This window comes from Vicia villosa, linkage group LG5 (genome assembly GCF_029867415.1).
Source record: "Vicia villosa cultivar HV-30 ecotype Madison, WI linkage group LG5, Vvil1.0, whole genome shotgun sequence".
Lineage (NCBI taxonomy): Eukaryota > Viridiplantae > Streptophyta > Magnoliopsida > Fabales > Fabaceae > Vicia > Vicia villosa.
This window is the reverse complement of record NC_081184.1, coordinates 101,656,112-101,675,208: the sequence shown is the minus strand read 5'-3', so window position 1 is coordinate 101,675,208 and position 19,097 is coordinate 101,656,112. Positions and strand designations below refer to the sequence as shown.

Below are 19,097 nucleotides of genomic sequence, written 5' to 3'. Positions count from 1 at the left end.
GCGAGGTTGGGAGGTTGAAAATTGGATTTGAGTGTGGTATATGTTAGTTTTATCGAAACCCCGCGATGAGAGCTAATTGTACTTGTGAAATACAATATTGGGAGAGTCAACTCGCGTATTTGATTGCAAGAGACTTTGTATGCTGCATTTCGTAGAATTAGTGAAAGAATCCTTAAGCCCTGAGATTAGAGTATTTATTGATGGCTTTTTGGGTTAGGTAACAAGGAGCCAAACAATTTTTCCAACTTTTTAACGAGTACGTAAGAGTAGAGGAAGACTGATTCTTCATCAAATATTGCAGGGGTGATAAAAAAGATGGAACATGAGCATATGTTCGAGTTGGGCGACTTGAGAGCACATCATACTCCAACAATTGCTTTGACCCGTTTTTGTCATGAGCTATTTCTCTCTCAAAATAAATTTAACACTGTTATGTGCCCATAACCTGGCCTTACCATCTCATCCAATTATTCTTAAACCTAAGTAATTTATTTTTAGATATAATAAATAAAAAATGAGTACGTTAGTACACCATTTTAATTCACCTTGGATCATCTCCTTCCCTCACCAAAATTAAGTGTAATATGATTAATGAAATTAAGAGAAAATATTAAATAGAAGAAGAGAGAGAAAACATTAGAGAGAGATAGAGATAAAAATAGAAAGAAGAGAGTTTGAGAGAAAAATTTGAAGGAGAGGATCCAACTCCATTTTAATTATAAAAATTATTTCTTTATTCACGGAATAAAGTTTTACACTAAGCCGAAATCAAAATTATTTTCAGTGTTAAAACACACTCTGCAAGTTGCAACTACACCGTACGCACATAACATAGAAAAAAACAGATTCCGACTCAAGAAAAACATTAGAAAATCTAAGGACAAAATCACATCCATGCAACCAAACTTTTTTCAGTTGACTCCCCAGCAACAAAAACAAAGCAATAAATAATTTACTCATTTTTCACCATTATAATATTCCTTTTAATATAATATAATATAATATTAAATCAAATATAAACATTTTCTTCCTTTTTCTCAAACTCTTCATCTTCTTTTCCTTCTTCACTTTCTCTTTCTTCCTTTCAGTTTTCTCTGTTCCCACTTCCCTAAACCCCATAAATCCTTTACCGTTAACACCAATGATTTCCACTAACCTTACTCTTCCAAATCTCTCTACTGTTTAAACCCGACCCGAATCCATTCCCGGATCGGATCTGTTAACAGAGAAAAATGTACAAGAACCAGCTTCAAGAGCTGGCACAAAGAAGCTGCTTCAACCTCCCTTCCTACACGTGCATTCGAGAAGGTCCCGATCACGCGCCGCGGTTTAAAGCCACCGTTAACTTTAACGGCGAGATCTTCGAGTGTCCGCAGTATTGTTCAACTCTCCGTCAAGCCGAACACTCCGCTGCTGAGGTGGCACTCGGTTCTCTCTCCCACCGTGGTCCCTCTCATTCTCTCGCTGCAAAAATCCTTGTGAGTTTGTTTGTGTTACTTCGCACTTTCACTGTCGGTGCTTCTGCTTCTGCTTCTGCTTCGGTTTCTATTTTTGTTTTTGTTTTCGACAATTACGTAAATGCCCTTGTCCTTGCTCCTTTTTTTCACTTCATTTATGATTTTGATTTGTGACTGTTCAATGCTGTTTTCTTCTGTTTTTCGTGATTTTGATTTTTTGTTCTTATGTTTGTTCAACAAAGATGATGCTGATTTTATGATTATCGATTTATCATTGAATATTTGCTGTATTTTGAATGGGGGTAAAATTGGAAACGAGTAAAATTGATATGAACTCGGTGTATATTTTACTTATCAGTTTAAATTTTCAGGATGAGACGGGAGTGTACAAGAATCTGTTACAGGAAATTGCGCAAAGGGTTGGTGCGCCTTTGCCGCAATACACGACTTTCCGGTCAGGCTTAGGGCATCTACCTGTTTTTACGGGGACGGTAGAGTTAGCTGGGATTACGTTTACAGGTGAACATGCGAAGAATAAGAAACAAGCAGAGAAGAATGCAGCTATGGCTGCTTGGTCGTCTCTAAAGCAATGTAAGTGGCTACCGATATTTTGTGTAAAAGGTTTTGTTCGATGAAAAGAATCAAAGGTTTATATTGTGATTGTGATCTTTGATATTGCGGAGAATCAAAGAAATACAGTTGATGTAATCTCAATTGTGGTTTGTGTTGTAGTTTGGAGGCCTTAAAAACCGGATGTTGAGGCCACTATCGCGGTCGTAGATTTTGCCTACTTGTTTTTAAAGCCCTAGCAATCCTTAGTCTAATTATGTTTCCTTTATTCTAGTGATTCTTATAAGGCATGCATCATTTGAATTCGGTCATAACATACTCGTGCATTTCCACATCTAATTTGTGGTAAGGGCGAATATGAACTTTAACACGTCAATAACCAGCTTCCTTATGCTTTGGACATGTTTATTTTGGTCCCATCTCGCAAGTAGTTTTCCTTTAAGTACATGTTTATTTTGATCCCATCTCGCAAGTAGTTTTCCTTCAAAACACGTACTATTACGTGCCGGATAGTTTTGCCTCTTCTTTTTTGACAGTATGAAGTCCATTTTAGCTGAGTTTTATGCTGATAGTAGCAAATCACACCACTAGAGTCGCAATGCAAAATGGTTTTAAGCATTGTTGTCAATTGCAGATTACAAGAAATTGTGTTTTGTTCAAACTATGCAATGCTAGTTAATAGCGCCACTATTTAACTACACTTTGTACTAATCAGCGTATCATGAAACAATAGTGATTTGTTTGAATTCTGCTAAGCTATTTGCGCTGTAGCACTACTATAGCCGCTATTTGACAACATTGATTTTAAGTTCTTTGTTGCATCCTGCTTTTAAATCGGCAGATCACAACTGAGATATGGCCACTGTATATGGTCAAAATCTCTCCCTGTAGTAGGTATTGCACTGTGCAGGGGCGGTGGATTTAGGTCTTGTTTCTCTACCCCGAAGCCTCATTCTCTCTTAGCATACAACGTTCTTATTGTTTTCCGACTACTATTCTGCAATTCAATCATTTTCCAACTAAGCCTGTTAATTTTCCCGATTACTTCTTTGTCAGTTGTCATAGCATTTTGGAAATTTACAACGCCATGCCACTAACCAGAGTTAACAGCTACAGTATATCTGTACTAATGTGATTAATGTAAAATTGACCAGAATTTTGTTCATTGACAGTGGCGAAAGAAACTGCGAGCTCCTCAACTGAACCGGAGAACAACGATGAACTAGAACAAATCACCATAGCACGAGCCTTACTAAACTACCGTCTGAAGGAAAAGATGGCAATGTCCAATCCAAATGCTCTGATTCCATTTCCAAAGAAGTTCCAGTTTCAAAATCCCAGACCGACCAGTCCTCAACCTCGACCGGCGACATCGAAGATACTTCCCCTAATTTGCCCAAAGACATCACCTCGTAACAGGCATCCTGCAATGGCATCGTCCAGCAGCGATCATAATTCCAATATGTCACCACTTTCTTCTGCACCAGAAAACAGATGGATGCGACGCCCAAAATTCCCTGCAGCAGGAGCAGCACCATATGTTCCGATTCGACATATGCGATCACCTTGCCAGGGAATTGCACCTCCAGTTACCATAAGGACTGCAATACCTGTATTCTCCCCGCCACCAGCCGCAGTGTCTCCTCAAGTAATGCAGCCTCATCCTGTGCGAGTTGCTCCTCCGATCAACATTCGACAAGTAGTTCCAGCATATGCCGCTCCACAAGTTCGCAAAGATGAACATGTTCCCATCAGCAAAGACAATCTGGCACGAACACCATGTGCCACTACACCAGTTCGAGTAGACAAAACTGTTCCTAGCGTCAAAGTTGATCCAGCACCAGCATCAGCACCAGCAGAAAATGCTACTCCACCAGTTCAAGTAGACGAACCTCTTCCTATCAGCAAAGTCGATCCTGCTCCCCTACTCTATGCAGATGAATCTATTCCCATCAGCAAAGATGTTTCAGCACCAGCAGTTCAAGTAGACGAACCTCTTCTCATCAGCAAAGATGATCCAGCACCAACTGGTAGCACAGATAAAACCGACACCAAAACTGAGAATATTCCAGCAGAATCTGAGGCAGTGCAGAGATTGGAGCAGCTGAAAATTTGATCATGAGAATCTAGAGTTTGTTTCTCATATATCTTACAATGAGTGATGTAAAACATGGTGAAGGTTAGCATGAGCAGTGGAATGAATATATATATGTGAAATTGAATAGCAGTTTAGCACATAATTTGCTCATATTTTTGTGATGATTTTTATATTTTTCACTTCCCAAGCATGGTTCAATATGGTTACTAAAAGTTAGTACATCATTGTTCAATAAAAAAATATAATAGTGAACCCTTTAACATGTTCAGGAGAACCACAAATTCAAAGTGAAGATGGAAGATAATGGACGTTAGCTATTATAAAATAGACATTTCTGGTATAATACCACTCTCAAACCTTTTGGTGACAACACTCACTTCAATTTATTAATTTAATTATTTTCAGAATTAGTACTATATCTTCTTTAAGTTGCATTCAATGAGTTGAAAGACACACTCATAGACTAGTTCAAATGTGAAATCACATTAAACAGTCTGAATTACCTGTCAAGTCACTTTCATCACCGTTGTTCATTACTTCATTGATTTATAATAGTTGATAAAAGTATCTTCAATGGGAAAATTTATTTTGGTTGCTTGTGTTACTTGTTATGGTACAAAAATGTCACATAGCATTTAAGTAATTTATAAACAATTTTAATCAATTAAATTCTAATGGATAATAAACAATTTATATTTGTTCCAGCTAATTTATCTATTTTTTTATTTTCACTTAATTTTAATTAAAATTTATTTATTAATTAATTACTTTATATAATACGTAAAAATATGTTTCTTCCGTCTCTTTTATAAAGCTCTATGACAAATTTTATGTATACAAAGAAAAGTTTTTAGTGTAATTAAGGTATGGTACAATCATGTCATGCTAAGATATTTTTCCGGATAATCACTATATTATATGGGATTCATTTTGGGTGCATCTCCAATCAAAAGGTTGAAAAATGTTGGATATGTGAATATTGATGTCGTTGTTTGAATCTAGAGTATCCAAAAAAAGAAAGCATGACGAATCACAAGTCATGAGATGCAACCGCCTCAAGCAGGATAGTTGAATTTCTATGATCTTCTCGACTAAATTGGAACTTCTATGTCACAAGACAACTTTTCCATTTTGAATGTGTACAATCAATGAAACTAATGTGCTAAGAAAGTAACGTGCTTCTTTTATTTGTAGTAAGAGTTTAATGTCTTCATTGTCGGGCTCTCTTATACTTAGGCCCAACAATCATGTACACTCCATTACAAATCTTTTTAAGGGAATTTCTTTATACACCTTGTAGGAATGAAAAAAAATTTAAAAATTTAAAAATATCCTTCGGAGATGCATTTTCGAACGCAACAAAAAAAAGTTGTTTCTAAGATGTATTTTCGAAAGCACCCTTAATGCATGAGAAATGTGTTTTGGATATGCATTTCCGAAATTCTGGACAATGATATTTTTTTTAAATCATCAAAGTTTTGATACATTATTAGATTAAAACAATAACAAAAATGCAAACGAAAAATGATAAGAAATAAAAAACGATAATAAACACAATATATTGTTCTGGAATAGTAAAAACTAATACATAAATTGTTCATAAATTATTCTGGAATAAAAAAAGGCATAGTTTACTGTGTATGCCTAATCCTCACCCCCTGACCCCTCTTCTGCCTCCTCTATCCCACCGCACTCGCTACCTCCCTAACCATCCTCTCTACGAAGGCCACCGCCTCAGGACCGCTCCTCTCGATGATACCTAAGTCCAAACCTCATAATGCCCAATCAAATAGGGGTGTTTGCGGTGCGATTTTGACGGTTTTAACGTAAAAAAACCATCCGAATCGCAAGCGGAAAAAGTGTGCGGTTCGGTTTGGTTTGGTTGGCTTTTAGAAATAAAACCGAATTAAACCAATGCGGCTTGGATTGGTTCGATTTTTTTTACAAAAATTTATTGAGCCATACATACACATATTGATGACAACATAACTTTGTATTTAGTTATTTATGCGTTATCAAATAACAGCAAAATTCATCATATTTGAATAACAACTTTTGTATATATATTAGATAAAAATGGAATAAAAAACCTAAATTAGTAGCATAAAGTAATATCAAAAATATTATAATGAAATAAAAGAAGAGGAGATGAAATATTAGAGAAGATGAAAAAGAAAGAACAGAAGAGATACGATTAGATAAGAAGAGGAACATTAAAAACGTAATTGAAAATGAGAACAGTAAAATAAAAATAATAAGATGAAAAAGAAAATATTTAAGAGATGAAAAAATAGAAAAGAATATGTGATACGATACGTATTTGGAAAAGAAGATGAGAAGAAGGTGCAATACCGCTATGAGAAATTTCAGAAGACTTAAACTAAAACTTTAAGTGTGAGGAAGAGAAAATTATTTGTAATCGTAAGACTTAGGCATAATAGGTTTGAGTTTGGGTTGGATATACGTTAATTGAAGTTTTGAAGGTTGTAACATAATGCGGTTTGGTTAGGTTTAATTCGCTTTGTAAAATACAAACTGCAAACCAAACCGAACCGCGCAGTTTGTTAAAAAATGACCAAAACACATCCGAACCAAATACAGATTTTTAGGGTTTCGGTTTGGTTTGGTTCAATTTTGCGGTTTTCTATTGGGCCAGTTTGGTTTTGAACACCCCTACAATCAACTGTATCCGCCTATAGACCATCAAGAGATTAGTGGCATGGTCATCCTCGGCCTGCTGATTCTCCAAGATATCCTTATGAGTTGGCCTAGGTAGACGTCCAGGAGCATCTGGTGTCATGATAGGGTGTGACACTATGTAGAACCATGTCACGTATCCCTCTATACAATGTCAACTGTTGGGTGCCTGCATCAATAAATACTCCTTTGGAACCATGATGCTCCCAATCCTCAAAGATGTCATCGAGATATCAAAGGATAATGGTGTCGGAAGCAGTCTGAAATGGAGATCTGGGTATGGTCTGAACATAGTCAAACTACTGCGTGCATCGCTCTGGTAAATACCTGACCATAGTGACAGTTCCACATGCCAACCAGCCAGAGTACAATGCGATAGAGTCGAATGGGATAATCTCCATGTGATCCTCGAATGGTGTTCACGGGATGTCATCATGAACAGTCTGATCAAGATACACCTGGAACGGCAGCACAACTTGATTCCCTATATGGGGATATACATGGAAGCACTCGAAATCTCCTCCATATAAAGCAAATCAAGATTAAAACCTAGAATGCAGTGGAAGTGAAAAATGATCCATCCCTGAAAAACGAATACGAATATGAATCCCGTTAGAAGCTTCATTCATCTTTTGGTATAGGGATCCCAAATAGCCGGCCCCCAGTTCCACTCCCTCACTGTATCCAAATCCATGAAGTACCGGAGGTATGTTGCATCCACGTAGTTTGCACTTTTGTCCACAAAAAGGGACGTGCCAAACAATAACATGAAGTAACACCTCAAAGCACACTGACAGTGATACTGAACAAAGAAGTCATCTCCCCTAGTCTCGCAATCAGTTTCCATAACAAGGTGGTCGTGATAAAGGTCCTTCAGGAATGAGAACTTGGCATGAGCTCCATCAGTCAAGGAATATTGCTCATATGCCTTTTCTAGTTGAGCTCCCAAATAGTCAACCATCCATTTAGTGGTGACATCATGAGTGATTTGGGAGTGGTTAAGTAACCTCCCTCTGATAGGGAGGTGTAGTAGGAAGGCGACGTCATCAAGTGTGATCATCATCTCCCCAACAAGAAAGTGGAAATATGACGTCTCCTTGTGCCATCTCTCGACAAATGCCCCCTGCTTGTTGTGGGTGATAGTGATGAAACCATAACAATAAAGTCTGGCAAGTCCCGAGCCAAAAATGGCCTCCTTAAGCCAATCTGCATCAGGATGATACAAATCAAATATTTTATGCGCGTGGTTCACGGAATTTAGTGGCAGTTGCTCCTGTAAACCTAAATATTAATTAATATCAATTTTAACATATTCATGCGTAAATCATTTAAATGAAAAGTGTAATAAAAATATACTTGTCCAGTAGAAACATGTCGAGCGACATGATCAGAGTAATAGATCAAGAAGGAGGTATTAGAGGGCCTTCCTGGATACGCCGGGTTAACCTACACGAATTCTGGAACATGAACCTCCTCGGGTTCCTCCTTATTATCCCTAGATGAGGACACACGTGACAGGCGACTCCTCGGAGCAGAAGTGGATATTCCCTCAACTTCCTCCCGCAGTACCCAACCGCGTCCTCAAACCCCTATAGACTACTTAGCTCTCTCACGCCGAGCAAAAGCAGTTTGGCTTGGCCCGCTGAGTCTCATTTTGTTCGGGATCTCAACCATTTTTCATAGAAAAAGAATAATCAATACTCAAAGGGAAGGAACCAAATCAGGTTTGAAAATATTTATAAAAAAATAACTCAGGCATTATTTCGGAAGTGCATATCCGAAACTCCTCAAAGGTGTTTTTGTAGATACACTTCTGAAAACACCTACGAGTGCCATTTTTTAACCTTCAACCTATTTACAAGTTACACCAAAATAGACACATTTTATAAGTTATACTTCAACCTATTAAATTTAAATGATTCTAATCAATTTATTATACACATACAAAGTAGAACAAAGGATTAAGATAAACTTACTCAAACTTGGAGCTTTGAAAGTTGTTGAAATGTGTTGAAATAAGGAATTGAACTGAGTTGAACTGAGTGGAAATGAGTAAAAATTAGTTCAAATGAGTTTTGATTGAGGTTTTGGGGTGTTTAGGTGTTTGGGTTTGAAACAAAATAGAATGAGGGGTTTCTGTCATTGGTTTGTCGTATATACCCTAATTCAAAGAAGCATCTCCGAAAAGCCTCAAAATTTTAAAAAAGTGGGTGAATTTGGAGTTGTATCTCCGAAACACCCCTGATTTTGACCAAAAAGGTGTTTCAGAGATGCATCTTTGAAAACACCCCTAACAAAATGAAACGTGGTGCGTTCGGAGGTGCATCTCCGAATTCAGGGGTTAAAACAAGAATTTAGCCTGAGGCCCCTAAGAAGGTTAAAAGGTGTATAAAGAAATCCCCTCTTTCTATACACTCCACTACCAACATTTTTTTCAATTCAAACATAGTAATCGTGTTGTTAAAAGGATATTGACTTAATTAGTCACGAAGTACCGTAATTTAATTTAATGTTTTACCTTAGTCACTTATCAAATAAACGTTTCATTTTAGTCCCTTAAAACCGTTTCTTTAGAAATGTGATCTCTTTTGTTAAATTTTGAGAAAAGTATTAAGTTGTAATGATGAGGCAAACATTTTATAAACGCATAATCATTTCCACTCAGAAGAAAATCGTAAAAAAATATAGTGTCATGCATTTTCTAGGGCTCCACCTTCATCTTCTTCATCTTCATCATCTTCAAAATTTCTCTTCAGTGTCAAAGATTTATACCTGTGCTTGAATGTCAAACAACCAAAGTTTTGAGATACTTAGATTTGTACTTAGAAGAAACACGAAGACAAAATGTTTTTGCCAAGAGAAATGTGTTCTTCGTATTATGATATACATGAACATTTTGAACTTTGGGAATAAAATTTGGGATTGTAGAAAATACATAAATCACATGAAAAAGGGTTGTGATTTTTCAAGTGATTAGGTGATGAAATTGTTGACTAAAAGAATTTGAAGATTAAAGGCATAAGAAAAAAATTCAAATTGAAGAATGAAGTTATCTATACAAAATGATGGTTGAAAATGTTAATGGTGGTTGAGATTTTTAGTTTATGGGTGAATATAGTGATTTTGAAAAATGTATTTTAAATAGGTTTAGTTTAAGAGACGTGTTGGTTTAATATCATGAGAAAATTATGTAAAAGTTGTAATGATTTACCGTCATAAGAAAATCATGTAAAAGTTGTGTTGGTTTAATGAATTTTTTTTTAATATTGATTAAATTTGTTGTAACTCTTCTATAACTATCGTTTATAAAGTCTAAAGCTTGTTAAAATTATGCTAAAACTGATTTATAATGTTGATAATATAACTGTTTATAAAACTATGTTAAAACAAGATCATAAAGTATGCTAAAATTCTGCTATATCTTGGCAATAAAAATTGTTAAAACTTTTTGGATTAACCCATTTTGAACAAATTATCATAACATGTTGAACATATCAACATATTTTTGTGACTTTTAATTGACCACAAATTCATAAATCTTTTGGATCAACAAAATTTAAACTCTTTGGATCTATAGAATTTCATATACATAATTGAGAAAAATCTTGTAACATAAATTGATTCAAATTAATGGCATTAAATTGAGGTAGGAAGAACAATTCCTTCCCTAGTATCCATTGAATAACTGAAGGATAGAAAAACACTTAGAAAGGGGGGTTTGAATTAGTGTGACTTTAAAAACTCTTAAGATAAAAACAATGAACACAATATTTTTATCCTGGTTCGTTGTTAACAAAACTACTCCAGTCCACCCCCTTAGAGTGATTTACCTCAACTGAGGATTTAATCCACTAATCAATCTTGATTACAATGGTTATCCACTTAGAAACACTCTAAGTCTTCTAGAGTATACTGATCACAACTTGATCACTCTAGGAAATCACCACTTAGAAACTTCTAAGTCTTCTAGAGTCTACTGATCTCACTGATCACTCTAGGAACCTTTTACAGTCAATGTAAAATAAATGTTTACAAGAGTATGAATTTGCTTCTTAGAAATTTATAATCACAACTGTGATATTTCTCTTAAGTTCTAAGCTTAACACTCACTAAATATTGCAAGAGTTTGTGAGGTTGAAGATGAAGTTCGTGAGATTTGAATTCAGCAGCGTTTCAGTATTTTTGCAAGAGTTGTTGCTTTGCTTCTGATCAGAACTTCATATTTATAGGCATTTGAGAAGATGACCGTTGAATTGCATTTAATGCATTGCGTGAATAGTACAGCTTTGCATTTAATGTTTTCACTGTTTTGTCAACTACCTCGTGCCATGCTTTTCCTGCTTTTACTGACTTTGCCTTTTGTAGCTTCAAACATTCCTTTTGTCAGTCAGAGAATATACTTAATAGCCTGTCATCTAGTACTAGCTTATGATCTCAGATTTGTGAATACAACGTTTGGATAATCAGAGTCACAGCTTGGTGCAGAGCATCTTCTTGTCTTCAGACTTTGAAGTGCTTGAGCGTGATACTATAAGAACTTCAGTGCTTCTGCTTCTAATCTCATGTTCTTCTGATGCTTCGTAGACCATGTTCTGATTCTGCTTGACCATCTTCTGATGTCTTGCGAGATCATGTTCTGATGTTGCAATCCTGAACCTTCTGAGTCAGTGCTTCTTAGCGCTGAATTGTGCATACTCCTTATATATTTTCTGAAATGGAAAATGCAAAGGATTAGAGTACCACATGGTCTTATACAAAATTCATATACATTGTTATCATCAAAACAAGAATATTGATCAGAACAAATCTTGTTCGCACAATATCTCCCTTTTTGATGATGACAAAAATATATATAATTGATATGAATTTGCAATCAGAATATCAGATGACAAAAGACAATTACACAGATATAGCATAAGCATATAATCAGAGTGTGTGAATATGTCTCCCCCTGAAATAAATACTCGAAGAGTTTATAAATAAAAGACTTCCCTGAGTACTTTTCATTTCAGCATAGACTTTCACTTCGCCTAAAACTTCGAAATATTCAGAGCTTCTGCTTGTTGCTTCCATAGGACAGCTTCAGAGCTTTGAATTTCTTCTTTGTTGTCATAGCATGTTTGTTTGAATCAAAACATTCTTGAATGTATCAGAGCATCATCAGAGCATCTTTACATCCTGAAATGTTTCAGAACATACTAGACAAAAAATATCAGCGTATGAATGTATCAGAACATTCTTAATAAATAGCATGTATCAGAGCATTTAAGAGAAGAAAATGTATTAGAGCATATTCTACAAAGAGAATATCAGAACATTCTTCTTGCTTCTGATCTTGAAGCTTCACAGCACTAAGCTTGCTTCAATTTTCCAAGAACAAGCTTCTTTATAGAATTGCTTTTCCCCATGTATTTGCTTCTCATGTTGAGCTTTTTCAGAATATCTTCAATCCTACAAAAAATCTCAAAGACATAGAACTTGCAAATAATGTTAGGAAATGTTGAGACTTAATCCCAGCAACTGATATAATAAACCAAATCAATTATCATGTTTCTCCCCCTTTTTGTCATAACATCAAAAAACATTAAAAGATTCAGATGAAAAACGACACATAAAGTGAAGAAGATAATGATTTCATTAATAAACAAAATATCAGAAGTACACAAGGGATAAAAGCAGATGCAAGAAACAGATGCATAAAACAAGAAAACATCTAAGACCAAGACAGACTACGACTAGCCAAGCTTAGAAGCTAAGAGGGCCAGAAGGGTTTTAATCTCAGTAGTGCTTTCTATTTGCGTCTTCATAAAGATCTAAACTCATTGTGAGTATCCTCATGCTTGTCCAAACGAGAAGCTAGATCAGCTTGATTCTGTTGAAGAGCCTTCATGGTGTCTATCTGAACAGAAGGTCCAGCAGAAGAAGCATCAAAACTATTGTCCAAGACAGTAGGATTCTCAACAGCAGCATCGACCATGAGAACATCAGCTTGATTTTCCTTAGCAGAAGATTGCATAGCAGGATGATTCTCAGCATCTTGATTCTCAACAACAGCTTCTGATACAAAAACAACTTCAGCATATACCAGAGAAGGGATTTCAGCATCTGAATTTTCAAGGGCCAGAAGAAATGCAGCCGAATTCTGAGGAGGTGTAGGAGCAACAGGTTCTGATGGATAGTCAACTTCTGGATATACCATAATTGGTGCTTTAGCAGAGGGATTCTCCCTTAACTAGTTGAATAAGAACTGAAAATCTCCAGTCAGAACGTGGAGTTGAGGCTTCCACACAACCATAGCAAGAGGATGCACCTCTTCAAGCTCATCATAAAATTCCTTCTCTTCAAGAGATTTCCAGTTCCTGATGGGGTGATAGTACTTACTGTGGACCTCCGTTTTTTAATCCCGGGCCATACCTCTGTTCTGTAGAGATACGTGAACTGACTCTTTTTTATCGCTTAATGCTTTCGCATTTTGAAAATTCACAGAGTCGCCACCGACCTTTTATTTTATCCAATTAAGGAAAGGTTTATAAAAGAAACAGAAAAAAGACCTTTAAGAAATTCTGGGTAAGGGGGTAGGTTATACAAAGGGAAGGTGTTAGCACCCTTTGTATCCATGGTTATCCATGGGCTCTTAAGTTTGCTTAGCTCACTTGTTTTTCGATCACTTTTCAATTGCTCTGAAATTGCTCATATGTGGTTTCAAATACCTTTGTAATTTGAATTTTGTAATGATCCGTGTGTGGATGTATACAAAATGCTTGTTTATCTTTCGAAAGATGTTTTGAAAAGAACGTTAACTTTGTAATAATCCGTGTTTGGATGTATACAAAGTATTGTCTTTTTTGAAAGTTTTGTTTTGAAAAACAACAGTGTATGAGAATTTTGTTTGTTTTGATTTGAGCAAACAAACTAGGAGGTCTACCCTGAGTTGTAAGGTCTTTATCCTATTTCCTTTAAAAATATATCCTTTCACCGGATATAAACGCAAGGTTCGATTCTGTACTCAAAATAGTAGAATTTTGACTTTGATTTTGAAAAGAATGAGAAGGGATTTACCTTAAGAGGTGCAAGTGTGATTGTGATTGGATTCAGATATTTTATCTTTGAAGTTAGTGATCTAACGGTTCAATTTTATCTTTGACATACACGCAGTTTATATTTGCTGGAAATTAAAATGCGGAAATGTAAAGTGCGGAAAGTAAATCTACGCTATTACATCGATTGTGCAGGAAATGTAAACTAGCCTATTTACATGAATTTGACATCCTATACATTTATCTAGGAATTTAAATTGCAAGAAAAATAAAAGGCATGTTTTTGGATTTTTTATGATTGATTTTAATTATGATTAATGCATGATTAATTAAATTAAAATGAAGAAAAAAAAATGAAAATAAATTTAAACCTAGAAATTAAGTTTAAAATATGTACAAAATATTTATCAATTAATTTAAAAAACAAAACTAATTTTTTGGAATTTTGAAATTGATTTGAAATTGATTTAAGCTAATTAAAACATAATTATACAAATAATTATACAAATAATTAAAACTTAAAGATAAAATTATTCAAAATATGTACAAAATTAGTTTATAATATATAAACAATATTTAACATGAAGAACAATTTTTTTTATGATTTTTTGATTGGTTAGAATAATTAAAAAGCAAATATGTAAATATATACTAATTAATTATGCAAAATATTGAAATTTTGAAGAAAAATAAAATATTTTTATTTCAGAAAATAATATATTATTTTAGAAGTCTAAAAATATTTTTTGTGTATTTTTTGGATTTTTTAAACTATTTTTAATTAATTTAACAAAGAAATTAAAATAAAATAGAAAATAAAAGGATACTGATCATGTGTGGTTGGATTGAGGGTCCATGATAAGGATTGTTTGATCTGGCGCGTTGGATGATTCATTAAATGAGATCAGATGGTCCAGAAATTGAGGCACGTGGTGATCAGTACACCTGCAAAGCACAGAATTAGAGGAAATTTTAAAAAGTACGCGCGCTGGCTGGCCAATAGGAGGAGGACACGTCTTTGTCTTCAACCTCCAGACACCACTTTTAACAGCGCTTTTATGCAAAAGCGCTATAATTGATGAACCCTAAATCTGCAAAATAACGAATAGGGGTAAACAAGCATAGAAATCAGGCGCGATGGTACCATTGGATTCGTCTTGTTCTACTGAATGTAACCCTGCCCTTAATTTGTTTTAATTTTGGCCCTAATGAAGAACCCTAATTTTGAGCTAAGAAAACCCTAAAATGGTATATGCTACAAACAGCCATTAAAATCCAATTGAAGCTCCAGAAACGACCAGAGCTTCAAACCAAACACAATTATGCATCTACATCTTGTTAAATATGCGTGTGTTATGAGATATAAGTTGGTTTTAGTTTGAACAAACCGTGGCCTATATAGCTCGATTCAATGAGGTTTAAGACTTGCAATTGATTGGAATAGTTTCAGTGAAGCTCAGAGATGATGTTTGAATGCTTAGTTTGTATTGAAATGGACTGAAATTAAAAACTCGAATTTGAATTTTCTTTGAATTTTTTCAAGTGGTTACAAGTGTATATGAGCAAGGCTTTGTTTCTGATTCGTGTCTCTCTTGTTACTGAAGCATGCTAGCCTATTTATAAGCATTGTGTGCTTAGAATTGAAGCTAAGAAGCAACTAGTTGCCTTTGTGGAATTCTTGCATTTTTTTATATTAAAAAAGCTTTGAATTATTGACCAAGTCTTCTTGCCTTCAATGCACCTGCCTTGCTCTTCAATTCTCTGCAGAAAGATGAAGATTCCTTGGGTGAGTCATGCTTGGAAGTTAAGCTACCATTTATCCATCCATTTTCCTTTTAATTTTAATCTTAAAATAAGATAAAATCAAGCAAAAAATGAATAAAAATGGTGTGGGCTTAGTCTTGGTCGTGGGAGGCCCATAATATCATGGAAATGATGTTTGAATGCTGAAAACTTGGCCCCATTTGGAAAAAATACATTTTTGAGCAATGTTGATTTCATGCATTTTCCCAAAATTTAGCCAACTTCAACAAGGTGTAAATCCCTCAATTTTAGTCATATGAAGGAGATCTTGCACTTTTTGGAAACCTCAAAGAGTCCTCTAACCAATGTCTTTGGTCTCATGTCAAAATGATTTTTGAAGCTCCTTGTGTGTCCTTTTGAAAAAAGTGTCTTTTTGTTGACTTTGAAAATGACCTGTAATGTCTTTGATCATATTTTTCAAATGGTGAATCCAATGACCATGGGATCAATGGCATTTGAAAGATAATTGAATTTCCTTCAAAATAAGCTTTGGTTTGAATTTTTTGGATGAAGGATGAGAGAGTTATGATCAGTCAAAGTTGAGTTGACTTTTCAGGCAAAAACCCTAATTTTGACTCTTAGGGTTTTGTTGATTTTTGATCTTTCCTTGATGAATTATGATCATCCAATGATCAAATGATGAATCCTTTGACAAAATATGGACTTTGACAAAAAATTTCATTTTTGACTGTCTGTTGACTTTTTTGGTCAAACGGGTCGTCTGTTGACTGTTTGAGCTGCTGACGGTGCGTCTGAGTGAATTGAAGTTTGAAAATTTGTATGATGGTACTTTGAGATATATGGATGTGTATGAAATCCATTTGAGCTCTCAAAAACTTGTTGCTCCTGTAAAAACAAGAAAAACCCTGATTAGGGACTGTTTGTGTAGGAGACAGTTAAGCGTACCTGATTTTTGTGCAGTGTTGAGTCTCTGCTAATCGCGTGATATTCAGAAGACTTCTAGCACAAAGATCTTGGAATTTTGAATTGTGAAAGATTGATTTGATTGATGGTACAAAACACTGAGAATTGTACTGCCAACAGTTTGGCTGTCGACTGACTGTTCAGGTAGCAGTTAGAGTGAAAAATCAACAGTCAAAGTTAATTTTCTTTTTTTGTTTTTGTTTTTGTTTTATGTGAAAAATGAAAGTTTATTTACATGACTTGTTAAAAAAAACATAGACATAATAAATAACTAATATTTACGGTATGCGGGCAAAATTACCGATAATAACCCTGAAAATCATTTAATGCACAGAAAAATGAATATTTGACTGGCAGAAAACACATAAAATATTATCTGAGTAATTAAGCAATATTATGACAAATAGTACAACATTTAATACTGACAGTACAAATATTACATACTATATTGAACAGTACGACGAATAAACGGTACATTTAAGAAATAAGAAATACGGCAAATTTTAAGAATGACGATTGATAACCCATGCTATAAACAATAACATGTAGATGATTGGGAGTGCAACCATTGCAGGTCCACACTCTTCAGGACTATGCAGGCAGAAGAAAGTCATGATCACCGTAGCAATGGTGATGACTGTAAGAAACAGTGTCTCTATCCACTCTGCCATTCTTGTCAGGGAAGAAGAGAAAATAGATATGAGGTAGGAATTTGAGAGATGAATTAGAATTTGATGTGAGATTTTATGGAAGAAAATGGGAGGTATTTATAGAATGGAAAGAAGGATAGAGACATTAGGGAATGATGTGATTCCGTACAAAAGGAAAATTTGAGTGGAAGTTAGATTTGAAAGAAAGTGGAGATAGTGTTGGGAAAAAGAGAGATTTGATTTTGAAAAAGAGATTTTGAAAAGATTTTTGAAAATAATGGAATATAGTACAAAAATTAGTGGGAAACAAAAGATAATAATAATCTACTTGTTACCAGTACAGTCTGAGTTTCCTGATTCTGCGCCTGCAAAAAGATTTAACTCTATACCAATTGTGTCAGTACTATTTATCTGTAAATAAATAAATAGCATGTGTGAAGTAATAAACAGTATTTGGCGTTTGCGTAAGAATAAACTCAACTGCAAGCCAAATTACTGTATAAGAAAAATTCTAAAAACTAAGTATTTCATATGTCAGGATATTTGTTGAAATAAAAATCCATGATCATATGAGACTCTTAATTTTCAGATTGGAGTTTTCTTGAAAAAAGATGCGGGCAAATTTTGGGGTATAACACTTACCATCATCTAACTCCAAAAAGTAACCAGAAGGTCCAGATGCATCAGCCAAGCATCTCTTCTAGATGTTCAGAAGATCAGTCTGAATATTCTTCTTAAAACTCTTCCACAACTTACCAGTAGCAACATGATCCATCTTGGAGTCATGAGCAGCTCTCAGAGTATCCAATCATATTCTGACCTTATACTTCAACAAGTCATAACAGGTATCAAAAGAGGGTTCATAAGGATTGAAGGTGAAACGATAGTCAGGGTAAAGAAGACTATAGGGTTTATATTTTCTTGAGAACAAGACAGTGGTAGTAGAAGAGGATAAGGAGGATGAAGAAACTGCGGTGGAGGTGGTTGAGATAGCATTTAGTGGTTGAGGGTTTAGAACTGGTGTAGAAAGAAGTGGACGGTTTCTTGTTATGGTGGTGGAAGAAGATGGAATTACAGAAGGAGGAGGCTTTTTCTGAGGGGGAAGTTCAGAAGAATCTGCGTGGTAAATTTTACGAATGAGCTTCGCAAACTGTTCTTCGGTTTTGGGTATTTTGAGAGACTCTGTAGGTTTCTTCTGCTTCTTTGCTTGCTTAGTATCAGGTCCTTCTTCAGTGACCTTTTGTCGCACGCTCGCGAAAAATGAACAGAGTCGCCACCAATACATTTATCCCATAAGGGAAAGGAATATCAGAACACCTAACAAAGGGTAAGAACAAGGTCTTTCGACCAGAGAATCAAGGTACGGGAGTCGGTTACGCGAGGGGAAGGTACTAGCACCCCTCACGCCCATCGTACTCGATGGTATCCACCTATGTTTGTTTCTATCTAAAGGGTGTATATCTATGTCTATGTCTATATGCGAAATGAATGCAAAATGTAGGGAAAATAAAGAATTGTACTCGCACGGGCCCTACCCCGCTGCCTACGTATCCTTTTCAGGAATCAGAGTTACCGTAGCTCGGCTCACGATTTTCTGTTTGTTTTTGTGTTTTTTAGTTGGGCGGCGTTAACGTTCGCGCTCTTGCATAAGGGATCGCCTACGATGCTTACGAGCGGAAATAACGGTGCCCTTAGGTGCCAACCAGGCAAAAGAAAAAGAAATGATTGGTTTGTGTCTTTTAGGGTAATTCCATGATGACGAGAACCCACCACAAGGTCTCGCATCACTTCCTTACTTTGTTTTAAATCTGACCATTTATTAGGTTTTTTGAAGTGTTTTTGGTTGGTGTTTTTTACGGGG

At 35.4% G+C, this 19,097-nt stretch overlaps 2 protein-coding genes across 2 annotated transcripts; one reads left to right on the top strand and one right to left on the bottom strand.

Annotated features, from left to right (window-relative positions):
• The first annotated feature begins 1,023 nt into the window (after positions 1-1,023).
• Positions 1,024-4,536, top strand: LOC131601895 (double-stranded RNA-binding protein 2-like). Its single transcript, XM_058873824.1, has 3 exons — positions 1,024-1,478; positions 1,829-2,048; positions 3,200-4,536. The coding sequence occupies exons 1-3, from the start codon at positions 1,233-1,235 to the stop codon at positions 4,141-4,143; spliced, it is 1,410 nt and encodes a 469-aa protein (XP_058729807.1). The 5' UTR covers positions 1,024-1,232; the 3' UTR covers positions 4,144-4,536.
• Positions 4,537-7,447: 2,911 nt separating this feature from the next.
• LOC131605083 (protein MAIN-LIKE 1-like) lies at positions 7,448-13,021 on the bottom strand. The gene is made up of 2 exons (XM_058877480.1): positions 12,908-13,021; positions 7,448-8,095 (listed from the first exon to the last, which is right to left on the bottom strand). Exons 1-2 carry the CDS (start codon positions 13,019-13,021, stop codon positions 7,448-7,450), a joined length of 762 nt encoding a protein of 253 aa, XP_058733463.1.
• Positions 13,022-19,097: the final 6,076 nt, after the last annotated feature.